This window comes from Folsomia candida, unplaced genomic scaffold (genome assembly GCF_002217175.1).
Source record: "Folsomia candida strain VU population unplaced genomic scaffold, ASM221717v1 Fcan01_Sc050, whole genome shotgun sequence".
Classification (NCBI taxonomy): domain Eukaryota; kingdom Metazoa; phylum Arthropoda; class Collembola; order Entomobryomorpha; family Isotomidae; genus Folsomia; species Folsomia candida.
The window spans coordinates 45,597-63,663 of NW_019091242.1; the positions used below are offsets into that span (position 1 = coordinate 45,597).

Below are 18,067 nucleotides of genomic sequence, written 5' to 3' on the forward strand. Positions count from 1 at the left end.
GCGGCGAACCGTTTATTTTCATAGTAAAACATTTCCTAAAACTCGACCCCATCTGCAATCTCATTAACAAAACCTGGTCAAGGTTGCCCACCTATGGTAAAGCATTCCAAATTATTGTCACCCCCATAATTTTATGGCCAACGTATAATTTTGTTATGTACGAGTTAGTCAGAATTATGCTGTTCTGCTTTTTCGCTGCTGTTAACGTGGCTGGAAAAACTTTCTGTATCTTGGAATCTTTGCAGAAACGAGTACTACACAAAAATGGGGTATTTTTGCACAAGCAATGTTATTCCCGGGTTCGGATTATTTCCCAAAGCGTGGATTCTGCGGTAAAATTATCCGTCTTGCTAATGATCACATCTTTGGCAATGATAATTAGTACATCAGCGTTTATCGTGATTCGTCTGCATGGACAGTATTCCACCGGCATGTTGGTGATTGATGGAATCGGCGCGGTTGGATTTCTTTTCCTGGTCGATGTCCTGCTCACATTGTGTGGTCGGTGTGATTCTATGTGCCGAAATTATTTGCGGTGTTGCAAAAATCCAGAATTGCTGGGTGAAATGAGTCGTCAAGAGAGGAAGGTCTATCTAAGAGAGGTGGAAAGTCTGCCAAAACTGATTGTTGCTGCGGGCTTGGGTCAGTTTAGGTTGACCAATATAACCAAAGACAACAAGGCGATTTTGTTGTTCTATCTTGGTGAACACATTGTAAATGTGCTGATCGCGTTCTGAAAAAGTGATCCAGTAGGGGTATATGAAAAACTTCAAAAACAGTATACCATTGTATTTTACTGCCGAAATGATTGATTAGTATGCACATATATATGCAGCTAGATTCACGTGTAAATAAAAACCCGTAGATAGATACGTAAGATTTTATGAGTGCTGGATGAATCAACTAAAACATGTTTGGAAAAATATTAGCAAACATATGTAAAACATATTTGTATTTATTTTTAAATGGGGCTTGAATAAAGAATAAAGTACATGTATCCTCTCACGATCAATACTAATCTCAGTGAAGAAGGTACAAAATGGTGTCAGTTGACAGTTTTTTAATGCGTATTATTGGTTATAATAGTACATTGTTGGTTGGTGATTCATCCTCCATCAATGTTCTTTTCATATTGATGTTGAATGTATTTATTTTGCTTGCACTTGGTTTGTCAAACTTGTTGGTGTCATCATTCCAGAAGAGATGCAAATGTGGTTGTAGAACAATTAAGATTGGAGGTAAAAACAATTGTGTGTTGAAACAGTGTGCTTGACCGAAGGGCAATTGCACTAAAATGGCAGACACTAAAATTGAGTTGCAGGGAATTTCTGACGATCTTCAATCCCACATAGGCAAAATTGGGAAAATGGTTAATTATTTATTAATTTTGAATCCGTAAAAAGTTTATCTGTATATGAGATGAAGAAATTAACCTTGTATACTTGGAAACAACTTGTCTTTGGTGAGATATCGGACTATACCGCAAAGTTACTTCTTTCCCGAATTTTATACGGATAACTCCCACGTGCAATGGCAATATAAATACGTGAATGCAAGCTTGACTATGGATCATAGAGGAAGCGTCAAATATTTAAGTGAGAAACAAACTGTACAATTATTCTAGTCCCAAGTTCCAACAACACAAATTCGTGAGCTGCAACAACAGCAACCAGACGCAAGCTTGAGTAAGATAAATCCTACCCGGATCTTACATAGCTCTATTAGGATATAAATATTCCTGTTATCGGTTCTCCAGTTTGGTGGGGACCTTACTTTCACTATTCACCCACACGAGTTGTAATATAAGCATTTTCAGATTTTCGACTGAGACAGATTGATCCATTCTCTTATTAATTTTATTACGGGTAAGAGATAGAGAAAAAATTTATGACATATTCTATAAACCTGTTAGGAGCTTTAATAGTGATGAAATAAATTGAAGGACTGCTTTGAAATTCTGTTATCTTGTGTTCAGTCGATTACATGTCTTAATCTTTGAACGTTCTAGAAAAAATTTAGTAATTTATGCAAGATTAGTTGTGTTCTTCCAGCTCAATAATTAGATACGGTTTGTGAGGAATGTAGACATCGAGTAGCTCCAACTACATTTGTGAACATATACCTATGTGATCAGGTCTACCATATGGTAATTAGTTTTGAGTCATTTACACTTATTTTTCGACCATGGACCTTCAAACCCATTTTGCTCTTTTCGTTGGTTGAGCAAGGCTTGATCTTGTTTGATTCATTGCAGTTGGACATGGAGATTACATTATGCATGCCATTGTAATTTGAAACTTGGTGGTTGACGTCATCTTAATGGTGGACTACAACTCATCTTCGTAGTCAGTGAATCTATGAACGGTACGCGTGTCATCTTTTCATGTAGTTACTGGTTGTCGCACTGCTGGTTGGAGCAAGCTAGAGATACAGTGGGACATGAAATGGTAATGCTAGCTTTGTCCGATAAGGAACAATTGATATGGTTGCCATTCCTGAAATCCAAAACTACTTACAACTTTTTATCCGTCTATAACAATAACACCGTGACAATCTCCAGGGTGACATAAAAATTTAAGAAACAAGTTCCTGACCTCATAAAAATACAGAAGTATCTATAGTATTACAATTTCTTAAATCATGTGCCAATTATATGATAGTTCAGTTTAGATTGTTACCTCGCAGGAGTAGTATTTAGTCCTTAAAGTTAGCCGGATAATAATATAACCCAATTATGCATAATCCATCCAGGACAGGTAGAATTTCATCTCATACAAAATGAAAAACAAGACCAACAACTTGATTTTTGACATGGTAGGTGAGCTTGGGGACATCGGAGATCAGGGATATGAAAACTTTTACTAGATGCTTCGAGAACTACAACACACATTTAATTTGGGAATTTTCACGAAAAATTAATATCCCATAAGCTTGGATTACTTACCTTTCGAATAATTCAGTCTATCAATAACAATTAGCACTGTATGCCGGAACTAGAAGAAAAAATATTGGGAAAATTGATAAATAAATATAAAATAATATTTCCAGATTAAACAAGTCAACCCACATACATCGTTACATATGTATCTCACTTTCATAGGTATCGTGTGGCTTGACGTAACCTTAAATATTCACCTGAGCATACACATGAACACAAATATGTACTAACCCCATTATTTACTTGACGTCAATTTTCAACAATAGTCACTGCTAACTAACAATGCGAAGGTTTCAGTGGGTTATCTCATATTTCGACCGGACCAATTTTAATAAGTCCATTGTAAATAACTAGATGTTTTGTTTTAGTGCTTGGGTGAATGCGCTAATTTAAATAAGTTCTAAAGGCCAAAAGTTTGACAAAATGCATGAGTTTTAACGTGCGAGAGGTCACGAAATTTTCAATTTCACTCCTCCGCTCAACACTGTCGACTTACATTTTCTCTCCCTAGCTTAGGCTTCACTCAAAGTGGATTATTAATGGATAATTATTGTCATTATTAATTTCGTGAATTGAACACTATTTGCATTAAGTCCATAAGTGGGGACCAATGAGCAATGTATAGGTGGTAATGAACCACATATTCGTACACTGTGTAGTATGTTATTGAATACGAGGGACGGATAATTCCTCAAATTAATGCTGCCCATCAGGTTACTTTTGCGATAATCGGTTTATCAACAAACCAAAATGCAAATCAGATAACCTATTTAATTTTCTCTCCAATAGGAAACCGATGTGATAGTTGGCCCAATTGATAAAAAAATCTGTTTAAAAAAATCTGCAAAATTGTATTGCTTAGGCTAGCAGGCCTGGAAAATTAATTACAACGCTGGTATAGGATTTTATAGATAAAATATTCTTGTTCCAGAGGCTCAAAATAACAAAATTATATATTTTTAAATATGGTAATTTTTCTATTTGTCATTATTGTTTATGTTTACTTGATACTTATTTTTAGGAGGCCAATAATTGGCCTTCTAAAAAGTCATGTTAATTAGTAACCTGAATATAATGAAGAATGACGAGTGAGAACATCTTCAGAAGTTGCGGGAGAAGCAGTGGAGTGCAAATGAAACCTTGGAGATCTACCGCACGTTAAAAATCAATCATTTCTTAGAACTTTTGGTCTTCATAACTTATTTAAATTAGCGCATTCACCCAATCACCAAAACAAAACATCTACTTATTATTGACCATGGACATCTCAAAATTGGCCTCATCGCAATCTGAGATAACCCACTAACACCTTCGCATTGTAAGTACATATTTACATTTGTACCTTTGATTACTTTGATACATATGTAAATCAAATTTGCATACACAAAATAAGTAATTATGTATCTAATTCTATTGCACCCATTGTAATGCAAGTCTTATGAATTCAGACTTTTCATAAATTATTGCCAGACGTAAAACGATATTCATTATTCCAGCCATACAAATTCTCATGTTTGTCATAGCGCACATTTAAAAACTGTCTCGCTCGCTGTTTCGAACTTAACATTCGTCTCGAACGGAGTGCAGGATATATTGAAAATTAGGATAGGATTGGACATATTAAAATTCAGGAAGAAAATTCAATCATGAACCAGCATTTCGCAAGTTTGTGTTCCGTTATTTTATTCCTTGGGCAGGTATGTAACCCTACCAAAAGAACGTGCATTTTTAAAGATGTTCATAAGTTTGCACAAAATAAACTGACAGGGATCAACAGCCTTGGGCGGATGCTCAGATGATTCCACTTGTACGAGTTTGTGTGGCTATGCAGGTGCTGGCAAATGCGTAAATGGGACTCACTGCGTTTGCGAGACATGCCCACACAGAAGTGTATGTGTATTAGTAATAAATTAATTCTTGGTTTAATAAAAACAGGCTAAACATCACTTTCAATATGTATTTAGTTTGCTGAACTCGTGAGCGTAGCCGAAACATGTGTTCCGGAACCATTATGCCATTTGAGGTGTCCAAAATCTTCCTTCGCAATGGGAACAGCTGGGAGGCTGTACGTAGGACATATCTGCGCCCCTGTCAAGAAGCCGTGGGATAGCACGTGCATCTGTTTTTGCATGCCGCCAGATTTTGCCAGTATCGGAACTGTGCTGAGATGCCCAGTGCTTCCAAATATTAAACCTTCATTTGGATAAGTAGCGCTCATGCAGCTGTCTTCCGAGCATGTCCAATCTTTTGTCAACTATTCAATTATCAATTCGTTATACCCCAGCATTGTAGGTGTACATATACGCATATGTACATAGTAGGTGAATTTGGAAGTGCAGACTTGTAAAATTCTATATCAAGACGTGTGCAAATAAAAACTATGCAATGAAGTAAATAACGAAGTACAATTTATTTACGAATTATAATAGTACTTTGCTACTATGCAGCAATATTAATGCATAGATTGTACACTCTAAGAAATGTGGTAATAAATCTTTACGAATTACTACACTGCCGTGTTCCACCTCAAGGCCTTACGTTTTTGTGTGAACCAGCTTGGGCACGAACTAAACCCTGCTCGCGGTGGTCGTTCCCGGCAGAACAGTGCCGTGCTCTTCTCTTTCTCTCTCTGTGTGTTTCTTTCCCAGCAAGTGAAACTCGACCACACACAAGTTTAACTTGCTGGTGAGTAGTCGTGTTGGTTGGTTGCGGCAACCAAAAAATTAAATAACTAATTACTTGATAAGTTGGTTGTTGTTATTATTGTTAGCCCACGCATTAGGAGATTAAATCCTTCTTCCATATGGGTTAATAATAATAACAGTGAGAAATGAGCACAATATAAGTCGAAATGGCAAAGTTTGTGTGCTTATCGAAACCCGCGATATTGTCGCTGATAAGCAATCTAGTGACAATTTTTGAGCTTATTTCTTAGTTTGATCATAAAACATGAGGGCCTTTTTAAAATGAGCACAATATAAGTCGAAATGGCAAAGTTAGTGTGCTTATCGAAACCCGCGATATTGTCGCTGATAAGCAATCTAGTGACAATTTTTGAGCTTATTTCTTAGTTTCATCATAAAACATGAGGGCCTTTTTAATATGAACGCTTTCTAAAATTTTGAATAATTGTTAGACATACGCCACTGATCTGACCAATATTCCCGAAAAACGGGAACTTATTTGTTTCCCCATAAGCAGCAATGTTAAAACTGCCTTCAGAAAAATCGCGATTACTCACAGTCGCAGCAAATTCGCAACGTGGCTCAAATTTTAGAATTTGTATGAGGTTAAGGGGCATCGGTTCATTATTGTCGCAAGTTGCGAATTTTGTGCGACTAGGAGCTAATTGAATTTTAAAAAAGAGTTTTAAGCATTATAAAATATAAAATTTTTGGATTTTTTCAAATTTTTCAATTTTATCTATCCAAAAATGACATATGCATGCATTTCGCAAATACAAAGCATCCCTTGTGACGCATGGTTTACTATGGTACGTGTATTTAAACGAGAGCCAATTCTTGCTGAAAGGTGAGTTGGCCGACCTTGTAATGCCTAATAACATTGCGGATTCAAATTAACGCTACTCGATCAATTGTCGACCGATTTTCAAAATTCCGAGTGTTTTGAAGATCTTGAACCCTTGCGCGAAATATATATTCCCAGATTTTTTAAATATGACCACACCCCCCATAAATTAAGGTCACAAGGTCAAAAAACATGAAAATATTTATTACATTAAATAATCAAATTTCGACGCACAAAACTCGAGGAACGTGTCGACAAAGATATGTCGACACACATGCCTGTCAAATTCGCCCCGGGTCACACCCCCACGGGGTGCGGTCTACGGCGTCTTTTCCATTTTGATAAAAACATATCATGTGACATATCATTTTTCTAGGCCAATTAAGGCGAATTTAACACCGTTCTAAGAATTTTGAAACCACACCCCCCTGGGGGTGTGGTCTACGGCGTCTTCTCCATCTTCATGAAAACATATCAAGTGACATATCATTTTTCTCTGCAAGTCAAGGCGAATTTAATACCGCTATATGAAGTTTGAAACCACGCCCCCTGGGGGTGTGGTCTACGGCGTCTTTTCCATTTTGATAAAAACATATCATGCGACATATCATTTTTCTCTGCAAATCAAGGCGAATTTAACACCGCTATAGGAATTTTGAAACCACACCCCAAAGGGGTGCGGTCTACGGCGTCTTTTCCATCTTGATGAAAACATATCATGAGACATATCATTTTTCTCGGCCAATTAGGGCGAATTTAACACCGTTCTAAGAATTTTGAAACCACACCCCCCTGGGGGTGTGGTCTACGGCGTCTTCTCCATCTTCATGAAAACATATCAAGTGACATATCATTTTTCTCTGCAAGTCAAGGCGAATTTAATACCGCTATATGAAGTTTGAAACCACGCCCCCTGGGGGTGTGGTCTACGGCGTCTTTTCCATTTTGATAAAAACATATCATGCGACATATCATTTTTCTCTGCAAATCAAGGCGAATTTAACACCGCTATAGGAATTTTGAAACCACACCCCAAAGGGGTGCGGTCTACGGCGTCTTTTCCATCTTGATGAAAACATATCATGAGACATATCATTTTTCTCGGCCAATTAGGGCGAATTTAACACCGTTCTAAGAATTTTGAAACCACGCCCCCTGGGGGTCTGCGGCGTCTTTTCCATTTTGATAAAAACATATCATGTGACATATAAGTTTTATCTGCAAGTCAAGGCGAACTTAACACTGTTATAAGAATTTTGAAACCTCAATCCTTGGGGGTGTGGTCTACGGCGTATTTTCCATTTTTCTGAAGACATCAAAAACATATCACGTGATATATCATTTTTATGAGCAAAGGAAGGGAATTTTTGCAGTTTAACTAAAAGAAATTAAACCACGCCCCCTGGTGGGGGTGGTTGTTAGCGACTTTTACATTTTCACAAAAAATATATCATGTGACATATCACATTTCTTAGTAAACAAAGGCCAACGTAGCTGTTTAACTATAAAAAATTAAACCACTCCCCCTGGTGGGGCGTGGCTATTAGCGACGTCTGCATTTTCACTAAACATATCAGGTAATGTATCATTTTTCACAACAAAGCAAGGTAACTTGAACAACTCAAAATTTGTAAAATTTTCAAAATTTGCGATTATTCTACAATTTTTCGACATTTTGTAGAAAATCGCGAAATTGAACAAAATTTTACAAAATACTCAAAATTCTGTAAAATTTAAGAAAACTTTTCAAAATTATTAAAAATTTCACAAAATGGGCAAGATTTTGAAAATTTTTAAAATTGGACACGCTTTTTTAAAATAAATAAAATGATGAAGGGAATGCCCTTTTTATGCCCCGCCCTTGACCTCAATGATGAGCAAGGCTACAGCGGTGGTCGACCTCTACACTCGAACCAATTCCCGCAGTTAAGCGCTCGCCACATCGTCAGAACTTGAAGTAAGTGATTTTGACACTGAAATTCTTTAATTTTACTTCATATGTCATGCATTGTGCATGTTTTTATTGTAGGAGGGCTTTAGTCACCACGGTAGTATTCCTGGTAAGTTGTAACTTATAATGCATGTGATACTCGTATAAAACTCCAATCTTGATGGGACTAATTTAATTTTCTTCACCCGAAAAAATAACTGGATCCGAATTTCTTTCCGAATTCGCACATTTGAACGCGTGGTAGCTATTTGAAATTATTTTTCATGCAAAAATATAGGGTATTCAGATCGCTCTAACTATTTGAATTCTGCATGTGATTTGGATGTGAATATCTGATTTTTATCAGTTTTTGGAAGTCTGAAAATTCGAAAAACACTACAAAATTTCAAATTTTAAAAAAATTATGAAAACTTATACTGCGACCGATAAAACCTCGCGAGTGAACATTTTTTAAGATATCTCGTGACAATGATAAGATATCTTCTTGAGTTTTTGAGGCATACTTCATCTAATTCCTTGTCACATTTTTGCAAATATTAATGCAAATTGGGATGTTATTACTGAAGTTAATAAAACTAAATCGATTTTAAGGTGACCGCTAAAACCTCGCGAATTTTAAATTTTTATTTGTAGAATACTCTATTTATGGCATTTTGAAATGACGTTTTATTTCAGTATTCTGTGCGGCTATCCCTGTTACAAGTTGACGAAAAAATTCGGTTTTCATTTATGCTCATGCTTATTTATAACGCTTATCGGGGTAGCCTCCCATGAATCAAGAATGCCTTGGTTAAGGTCAGTCAGTGCTCGGCATGGGTTCAGAAAAGTCGAACCCGCACCCGAACCCGCAACCGAACCTGACACAGAGACCAACGTGGGTTTGGGTTCGGGTGTGGGTTCGGGTTCGACTTTGTAGAACCCGAACCCGAACCCGAACCCGCCGGGTTCGAACTCGGGTTCTGCTCCACCAGTATGTTAAATAGCTTGAAGATCAAGTAATTAATGCCTGGCATTATTTATTTGGTAAAATAATTTATTCAAACAAACAATGGAATATAAATTATGTCTGTCATTTAAGTTAAAGGAGATTACTTTCCAAACATTTTTTCAACTATAGCGTCGGTGCTTTGTTTCTTAATCGCTTCCTGGTTTTTGCTTGTTACCCACCCTTTGAGACACATGCATTTTCTGATTGTGGACGGACGGAGTGAGCACCTTCTTGGTGCAATCAAATCAGGTCCTCCAGAAAACAACCTCTCAACTGGTACACCGGTACCGGAGACTGCAAGAAAGTCTCTCGCCATTTTAGATAAAGTTGGGAATCTATATTCATTGGCCTGAAATGCGAACGGAAATTATGAAAATTGTATTCATTCACCCAACTCAGGTTCCATAAATTAGTCAGCATACCTGCCACCACAATAAGACACTCCCAAATTCACAACTTATTGGTTTTTCGTCTAAATACGTTTGCAGCTCATCTCGATTCTCTGACTGTGGCTTCTTATTTTTATTCATTAGCTCATCAAATAAATCATTGGAGATATTTTTCTTTTTATTGTCAAAATAGGACGCTGCAGAGTTCTGACGTTGACAAGTTGGCTCGATTCTTCCCAAAATTGGCTTGCATTTCGACTCCCAACATTGCTTTACTATTCTAAAACAAGGAAGAACTATCCGGCTAATTTGATTTCAAAATTATGATTACCCATATCGGAATGGGTCTGCATTTTGATATTTTAACTTACCTACGATATTCCTTTATTATTGGCTTTTCGAAGCATGCACGATTATACCATTCCATTTTACAACGAGGATCTAAAACTAATAAAATGAATTAAAGCAAAAAAGGGCCAGATATTTGTACGCACTTATTGCAATACTATAAATAAATGTTTTTCTACCTGTTCCAACTACATATACCAGTCCATCTGAAGTTGGATAATATTTGTTTAATTTATCATACGCCTGCTTGGCAGCCACTAAGATCCACTCTGAGTGTGTATTATCATTCTGGAATTAAATAAATGCCATTTATATTTAATATTTTGATATATCTGCTGCCACCTAACCGAGTAATTTTCCAGGTGGTCATACAACTTTTGATAAATTAAGGCTGACAATGCCATGGTTGGAATTACGCCCTCCTGAAGATAATTAGTCGTCTTTTTGAACGGCTATTCAGTATAAAACGTTTAAGTCACAGAATACAAATATTGCGGTGTTGAATTTATATGCGTTATTTTCTTACCTTTAAAAAAACAAGCATTTCTTGGACCTTCCCCCACTCGTCCTCCGCAAGTATTAGTAATGCCAACTTTTTGTCATTCCTGAGTGTGTTTTCAAATGGCTGAAAAATATTGTTAAATGCGAGTAAATGTATTAAAATATAACACAACTTAAAAATATATAAATAACTTTTACTCACAATACGAATTTTAATGCCCTGTTCATCATTTTGTATAATGAATTCCAGCGTGTCGCATTTTCCCTAATAAGTTCTTTGTGCCTAATTCCAGCTACGTGGCAATGCTGCGCAAATTTCTCTCTTCTCTCGACAGATTTACGTATTTTGATTACCCCTTTAATAAGCTATTAATTAAAATTTATATAATTAAGCTTATTGTTATGAACATCGACAAGCAAAAAGTTTGATTTAACAATAGTACACTTTGCGGAATTGAATACTCACCTTTTGAAGAATAGAACCAGTCGGAATTATGTCGCCGTAGTCCTGGTGCAAATTATTCTCGTCTTCGTCTTCATCCACCTCGGACTGATCTGATGAATTGAATTTACTGGGTTTCCCAACTTTAAGAAATGCAATTGCGTCCTTACATGCAAGGTTGATTATGTGTGCTAAACATCTCACCCTTTGATTCTCAATGTCAAATTCAATGCCCTGAAATGTTTCATGTTCGTATTAATTTAAGTAAACTTGGAGCATATATAATTGTAAAAAGGAGATTCTGAAAACCTTAAGTTCAAGCTGCATCTGAATGTTTGAGAAAAAAGTATCACAATTGGACGCATTGTCAGTTGTGATCGCCAGAATACGATTGTGCAAGTCAAATTCCTTTAAAATATTCATAAATGACGTCGCCAGGGTTTCGCCGGTGTGAGATCCATGAAGGATATCCAAATCCAAAGGCAATTCGTTCAGAGTCCAATCCTTGCCAATCCAATGCATCATTACGCCTTGAAACGCAACCTGCGTTTTCGACGTCCAAACATCCACCGTAAAAGAAACTTTTGATTCAATTGACTGTAAGTGGAAATTAAACGTTAAATATTAATTATTACTTGCAATCCTAATAAAAAGTTCATTACTTGTATTAAATTTTTTAGGTTATTCTTTTCTATATCGTAAAGTTCTGTGATCCGTCTTTTAATTGTGGTGGCGCTAGGTAATTGTGTCTTGGGATTGCATTTATATATCATCTCAATAAAAGATTTTTCTTGAACTAAAGTGAATGGTTGGCTAGAAAGAAGAATGAAGTTCACGAGAGATTTCTCAAACTCTTCTTGTGAATATTTGACCTGTTAAAACAAATTTTAGAAAATAATGACAATTTACTAGGATTCTAAGTATGCTCTGAATATTTGAATATTTACCTCTTTGTCAACAGAATACGTAAATTGTGTGATTTTGTTTTGTGACTCGATATTATTCGCATGTATTGTGGGGTGTTTTCGCTTGATGTGCCTTCCAAGATTCGAGGTTGAGCCGGACTTGTCTGCTTTCATAATATTTCTGCAGATAATTATTCGAAATTTTATTAAAAAAGAGTCAGAATTATAAGACACAGTCCACAATAACACACAAATGTTGTTTGATGCCTGAAATGTGAAATTTGTTATTTACCTGCAGTGAATACACATAAACCCATTTTCTGTGTTGTCCCACTCGAAATGTACATTCAATAACGATTTCTTCAATTTTAACGTCCCTATTTCTTCGGCACCACGTTGTGCTATTTTCCGTTTCTTAATCCTTTGATCTTCCTCATCGTCATCAGATATGATCTGAATGTCGTTGTTGCCATAATCGGCGCTTGTACCACTTTTTGGTACTGATTCAGACATTCCTGGCCTTAATTTGATGTATGAATTACTGTAAATAAAGTTCGCCTAAATAATCAAGAACTGACTGAGCAAATGAAACTAACATGCCTTACGCACGGAAGCGGAATACAATGGAAAGAGAGTACGTGTCGCGCCACTCTGTCATCTGGATTTGCACTCTATGGATGAATGAGAACCCAGGTTCGAATTCGGGTGCGAACTCGGGTTCGCGGGTTCGACATAGTTTGCACCCGAACCCGATATAATCAGGTTCAATTTTTGTGCACCTGAACCCGAACCCGCACCCGAACCTGAACCCGGTACTCGGGTTCAAACCCGAACCCGTGCCGAGCACTGAGGTCAGTCACGGTCGAATATTGTTGATTATTGGCGTTGACCTGACGGGATAGGTTTCCCCAAATATTTTGGACGGGATTTAGATTTGGGCTTCGTGATGGACAGGGTGGAACGTCGACCTTGTTGTCTACCGACCTTTTCATTGAAGATCTTGATGCATGAAAATGTACATTATCGTGTTGATACACCCACTTTTTTTCTTCCGACCGTCATTTTAATAATTAATAAGGTTTGTCAGAACTTCCTCACCTTCAGTGGCGGTCACCTCAAAATCGATTTAATTTTAATAACTTGAGTGTTAATATCCTAATTTGCATTAACACTTGCAGAAATGGGGCACACTATTAGACGAAGTATGCCTGAAAAAGTCAAGAAGATATCTAATCTATATTATGAGATATCTTAACAAATGTCCACTCGCGAGGTTTTACCGGTCGCAGTGTAGTATTTAGAAATACAGAAAGTAATGCTGAGCATGCATGTTTCGACGTTTTTGAATTCGCAGAAAAATTCGTGTCCGGTAATTTTTTAGAGTGGCCAAAGTAAAATTGGTCCCACCACCATGATCGGAGTTATCCATGAGGAACACTTTCATTGTTATAAGTCAAATAATTTACAAATATTTTAATATTTTTACATATGCGAGGGTATGATTGGCACCAATGGAATGATGGCATTAAAAAACTCGACAGTAATTTCTAACACGATTCTATTGTGCAATTAAATGGTGATATTTGCGTAGCATTATCTTAAACATGCACTGTGATAGATCCTACCGGAAAAATCATATTTTGAATACCTGTCTGAAAGCGACTCAATTTGCAATTTCATTCTTCACAACTCAATGCCTTTTGCCAGTTGAGACATTTATTAAGGGTAGCGCGCAGTTCAAAGGAGATGGATTCTGGCTGACCAGGTGGCTGGTTTAGAGGCTGACCTTTCTCAATAAAATATTTCCTTCAGATATTCAGTATACGCAAATACTAATATTAAGTCGGGCATTGCATTTTTTATTACATCCTACCCAGAGTGCTAATAAATACTTCCAACTGATGGCTCGTGGAAAGGAGTTATCCGTGGGTGAGAAGGGAATGGTTGTTAGAGTATTAAAATACTTTAAGGATCAAAAGAAATTATTTTGGAAGCAGCCCAGGACAGGTAAAAATAGATTTATTTCTTTTTGTTGTCATTAATTTTGATATACGAAACCTCTTTGTCAATAGTGGCGTGGAATATAGTCAAAAAATTCCGAAAAAGGGTTGCTGACGTTCTTGGAATATCTCCAGCAACGGTCACAAGATGTGATGCAGAGGAGAAATCACTGGGAAAATCTATTCCGCCACGAAAGAAAGGAAATTCTGGAAGGTAATTTGTGATCAACAAATATCAAAACATCAAAACTGCGTAATATTTACCTCTGATAACTGGAAGGAGCAATATATAATATTAATACTCTTTCACAGAAGACAAATTTTCGTGGACAGCTTTACCGAAGGTGTGATCAGGCGAAAGATATTGGAGGGGTATACTAACAAAAAGTTTTACACCATACGGGCACTGCATCAAATCTTGCAAGAAGACCCGAACTTCCCTAGGATAAAAAGCTACAAGACTTTACACAAGATAATGACAAAGCAATTGAAATTTAAATTCGTCAAGTTTCACTCCAAACCGATCCCCTTCGAACGACACGACGTCCAGCTTGCACGGCATTCCTTCCTGAAGAACATCAGGGAGTTTCGTCGCCAGAATTATAATGTAAATATGTTACAAATCATCCGTGATGTTTACTTTTTAGCCCGAGTCAGGGCTTATGGAACCGTCATGTCTGTCCGTCCGTCTGTCCGTCTGAGACACGATAGAGCCAAAACGGCTTAACCGATTGACTTCAAATTTTCACCATATGTGTATGGGGTGAAAATACAGGTCAAGTTCGTAAATGAGCCAAATCGGTCAAGTGGTTGACCGGTGGGGGTCATTTAGGTGGTGGGGGTAATATGCACTAAAACTTCAAAATCGTGCTAGAGACCTGAAATTGGTCACACATGTCGCCAATGGGTTCAAATTAGAGATTCTGACTTGAAATTGCAAAAAATTTCATGCAGACGTACCCTAATGGGTCACCCATACCGGTTTTTCAAAATCGTCGTAGAAAGCTGAAATTTGGCACACATGATGCATATGGCTTCTGCCGAAAAATTCTGATTTTAAATTGTAAAAAAATTCATGCAGACGTACCCTAGCGGGTCACCCATACTGGTTTTCCAAAATGGTCATAGAAAGCTGAAATTTGGCACATAGAATGCATATGGCTTATAGGGAAAGATTCTGAAGGCAAATTACGAAAATTTTCATGCAGACGTACCCTAGCGGGTAACCCATACCGGTTTTCCAAAATAGTCATAGAAAGCTGAAATTTGGCACACATGATGCAAATGGCTTCTGCCGAAAGATTCTGATTTTAAATTGTAAAAAAATCATGCCGACGTACCCTAGCGGGTCACCCATACCGGTTTTCTAAAATGGTCATAGAAAGCTGAAATTTTGCACATAAAATTCAAATGGCTTATAGGGAAAGATTCTGAAGAGAAATTGCAAAAATTTTCATGCAGTCGTACCGAAGCGGGTCACCCATACCGGCTCTTCAAGATGTATGGAAGAGGGTGATATTTGGTAAAAGGGTGACGAGCATTTGTATTTCAGGAAAATTTTAGCTAGAGGAAGCCAATCGGGCACTGCTTTTTTCTAAATAAGTATAGATGGGACTTCCGTCATGGAATTTTGCTAAAGGCTTTGGAAACCCATTGTGTCAATTGACCAAAATTCAGAAGAGGGTACTCTTGGTCAGGGTCAGAGACCCTGACTCGGGCTAAATCAACACTGCACACTGTAGGTTTTTATGTATGTAAAATTATCAACCAAAAATCTTCAAATTTATAGATATTCTACACGGACGAGACCTGGGCAAATGAAAGTCAATCGCCTTCGAAAGGGTGGCACATACCAGACTATGAAGTATTGGGGATGTCTGGCAATAATGCCACTCACGTGGATCAGTGGTTAAAGGGCGTTGGGCGAAGATTCGCCGATGGATTAATTGGTAATATAAATTTGCCTATATCCTAGAGATCTTGTTCAATCCCGGATTAATGGTTGGGCGTAGGATTAGAGTTAGGGAATAATTATTCTTAATCGAAACCTTTCATCCCATCCCGAGCAACAACCCAGGTGCAGATTAAATACAAAATCACGCCACCCTTTCGGTGCAGACATAAAAACATTTCATGTAACGATACGGTACTGATTTCGGGTGGTTGGTAACCAGCAGGTGAAATTTAATTACCAAAATTTCGTTACCAAATCGGTACCGTTTTCCCAGTGACACACATATATTAGAATGGCACCAAAATTTAAGATACCCGTTTATGTGATACCGAGACCTCACCTAATTCTCTGTAAAGATTTGGTAATGAAATTTCGGCACTCAAAACGGGCATGGTGGGTACCAACTACTCGAAATCAGTACAGTATCGTTACATGAAAAGTGTTCATATCTGTATCGAAAATATACAGGTAATTTGTTTTTCGGGAAATGATTGTCATTTAATACTCAATCCTGATCTGCGTTTCAGTTGATACAATTTAATCCCAACCTATTATTGAAATAGGCAAAAAACTGGATAAAAAACATAAAATGCTTAATTGGCATAAAACAACTCAATGCAAGGTTGAGAAATATAACTTCATTTGTAAGCAAAGGATTCGTGGTATGAAACTTTAACTCTGAATTGAATGAATTTCTGTAGTTGTTCCTCATCTTTTATAATAGTTCTTCACTTCAAACTAAATTTCTACGAAATTTCCTGAATTAACAAAGTGGGAGTTTAAAACATTTAAGTTGGACTTATCAGGGCCACGTAAATACTAATCAATGTTATTAAGCATGAAATTCAGGAGTTGACGCGCCACATTTAATCCCAAGTTGCACCTTAGCCGGGAATCAATTTAAACCTGAAATTTAATTCCTGACCGCCAGATTTAATCCACAAACACCTCTTGGATAGTTGGTTTTAAACCGGTATTACGACAAATTTTATAATTTTTTCAAAAATTGTCCAATAACATTCAAGGTATAGCATAATCAATGCATTAATTATTGAACAAAAAATAGCCAAGTGCAACTCGTTCTTACATAGAAACCAACAAATCTTAAATTGTAGCTCCGGAACAATTTTTATTAGAACAAATCGGAAACCGGTTTCAGAGAGTAATAAAAGCGGGTTTGTACAAAGTCGGTTGTACGGAAAGATGAAAACCGGTTTTCGGTTTATTCGAAAACCAGTTTTTAACCGGTTTTACAAAATGGATGGCCTAATGCGCATACTCCTTCTACTTTGCTTAGGTGGGGTAACTGGAAAGCCGTGTTGTGCAGGAAAGAGGGTGATAATTGTCGGAATCGGTTCGAAAAGTGGGTTCTTGGCTTCAAAATTCTTTGGCGGAAAGAAAGATAAGAAGAATCAAGATTATCATACCGAGATGAATGCGAAGCACTTTGTGGAATGGTTCGGGGAAGTGTTAAAGGTGATGCCTCCAAAATCTGTGGTCGTAATCGATCAGGCGAGCTACCACAAGAAAATTACCGCGGAAACCCGAAATCCCACTACTGCATTCAGAAAACAAGAAATCATTGACTGGCTAAATTCACATAATGTTGACCTGCCACTTGGTTACTCGTGCTTTACTCAGATGACGGTTCCAGTGCTGCTGGGCCTAGCACGAAAAAATAAAGTGGGACCAATTTATGAAATCGAAAAAATGGCGCACGAATCTGGAAAAGACATACGGGTTCTTTGGCTTCCAGTGGCACATTGCGAATTGAACGCCATTGAATTAATTTGGTCCGCCGTTAAAAGTATGTGAAAGCTCAAAGGATTGTAATAAAAATAATAGATGTTTTTTAATAATATTTGAAATTTTTAGGGGAAGTAGCGAAGAAGAATAAGACCTTCAAGGCAGACGACGTATTGAAACTGTGTCGACAAGAGATAGCTGCTGTGACCAGCGACTTATGGAGTGGATGTTGTGAGCACGTCCAAAAGCTGGAATCCATTCTAATGGAGCAGGAAAATGTGGCGGACGAGTTTGTATCTGCTCACTTGGCAAGCCATCGAATTGTTATCCCTATCGATCCAGATTATGAATCCGACGAGGATGAAGACAATGCACAA

General features: G+C 37.3%; 2 protein-coding genes and 1 long non-coding RNA gene across 3 annotated transcripts; 1 reads left to right on the top strand and 2 right to left on the bottom strand.

Moving 5' to 3' along the window:
* Window positions 1-939: 939 nt before the first annotated feature.
* LOC118433386 lies at window positions 940-3,055 on the bottom strand. The gene is made up of 2 exons (XR_004833357.1): window positions 2,945-3,055; window positions 940-2,877 (listed from the first exon to the last, which is right to left on the bottom strand). It is a non-coding gene; the product is annotated as an uncharacterized LOC118433386 (long non-coding RNA).
* A 1,341-nt stretch (window positions 3,056-4,396) lies between these two features.
* Window positions 4,397-5,336, top strand: LOC110862216. The gene is made up of 3 exons (XM_022111400.2): window positions 4,397-4,635; window positions 4,706-4,828; window positions 4,903-5,336. Exons 1-3 carry the CDS (start codon window positions 4,585-4,587, stop codon window positions 5,143-5,145), a joined length of 417 nt encoding a protein of 138 aa, XP_021967092.1. The 5' UTR covers window positions 4,397-4,584; the 3' UTR covers window positions 5,146-5,336.
* Window positions 5,337-9,978: 4,642 nt separating this feature from the next.
* On the bottom strand, window positions 9,979-12,503 carry LOC110862177 (zinc finger BED domain-containing protein DAYSLEEPER). Its single transcript, XM_022111355.1, has 10 exons — window positions 12,283-12,503; window positions 12,033-12,171; window positions 11,748-11,957; window positions 11,395-11,682; window positions 11,110-11,319; window positions 10,998-11,009; window positions 10,669-10,767; window positions 10,490-10,594; window positions 10,341-10,430; window positions 9,979-10,074 (listed from the first exon to the last, which is right to left on the bottom strand). Exons 1-10 carry the CDS (start codon window positions 12,501-12,503, stop codon window positions 9,979-9,981), a joined length of 1,470 nt encoding a protein of 489 aa, XP_021967047.1.
* Window positions 12,504-18,067: the final 5,564 nt, after the last annotated feature.

Bases quoted from the DNA above. Each gene is read 5' to 3' on its own strand.
- LOC110862216 (XM_022111400.2), top strand. From the start codon at position 4,585: ATGAACCAGCATTTCGCAAGTTTGTGTTCCGTTATTTTATTCCTTGGG. The intron at 4,636-4,705 runs GTATGTAACCCT...ATAAACTGACAG, and splicing joins TTATTTTATTCCTTGGGCAG to GGATCAACAGCCTTGGGCGG. The intron at 4,829-4,902 runs GTATGTGTATTA...ATATGTATTTAG, and splicing joins AGACATGCCCACACAGAAGT to TTTGCTGAACTCGTGAGCGT.
- LOC110862177 (XM_022111355.1), bottom strand. From the start codon at position 12,503: ATGTCTGAATCAGTACCAAAAAGTGGTACAAGCGCCGATTATGGCAAC. The intron at 11,683-11,747 runs GTAATGAACTTT...TTCCACTTACAG, and splicing joins ACCTAAAAAATTTAATACAA to TCAATTGAATCAAAAGTTTC. The intron at 10,431-10,489 runs GTTAGGTGGCAG...ATTTAATTCCAG, and splicing joins ACCACCTGGAAAATTACTCG to AATGATAATACACACTCAGA.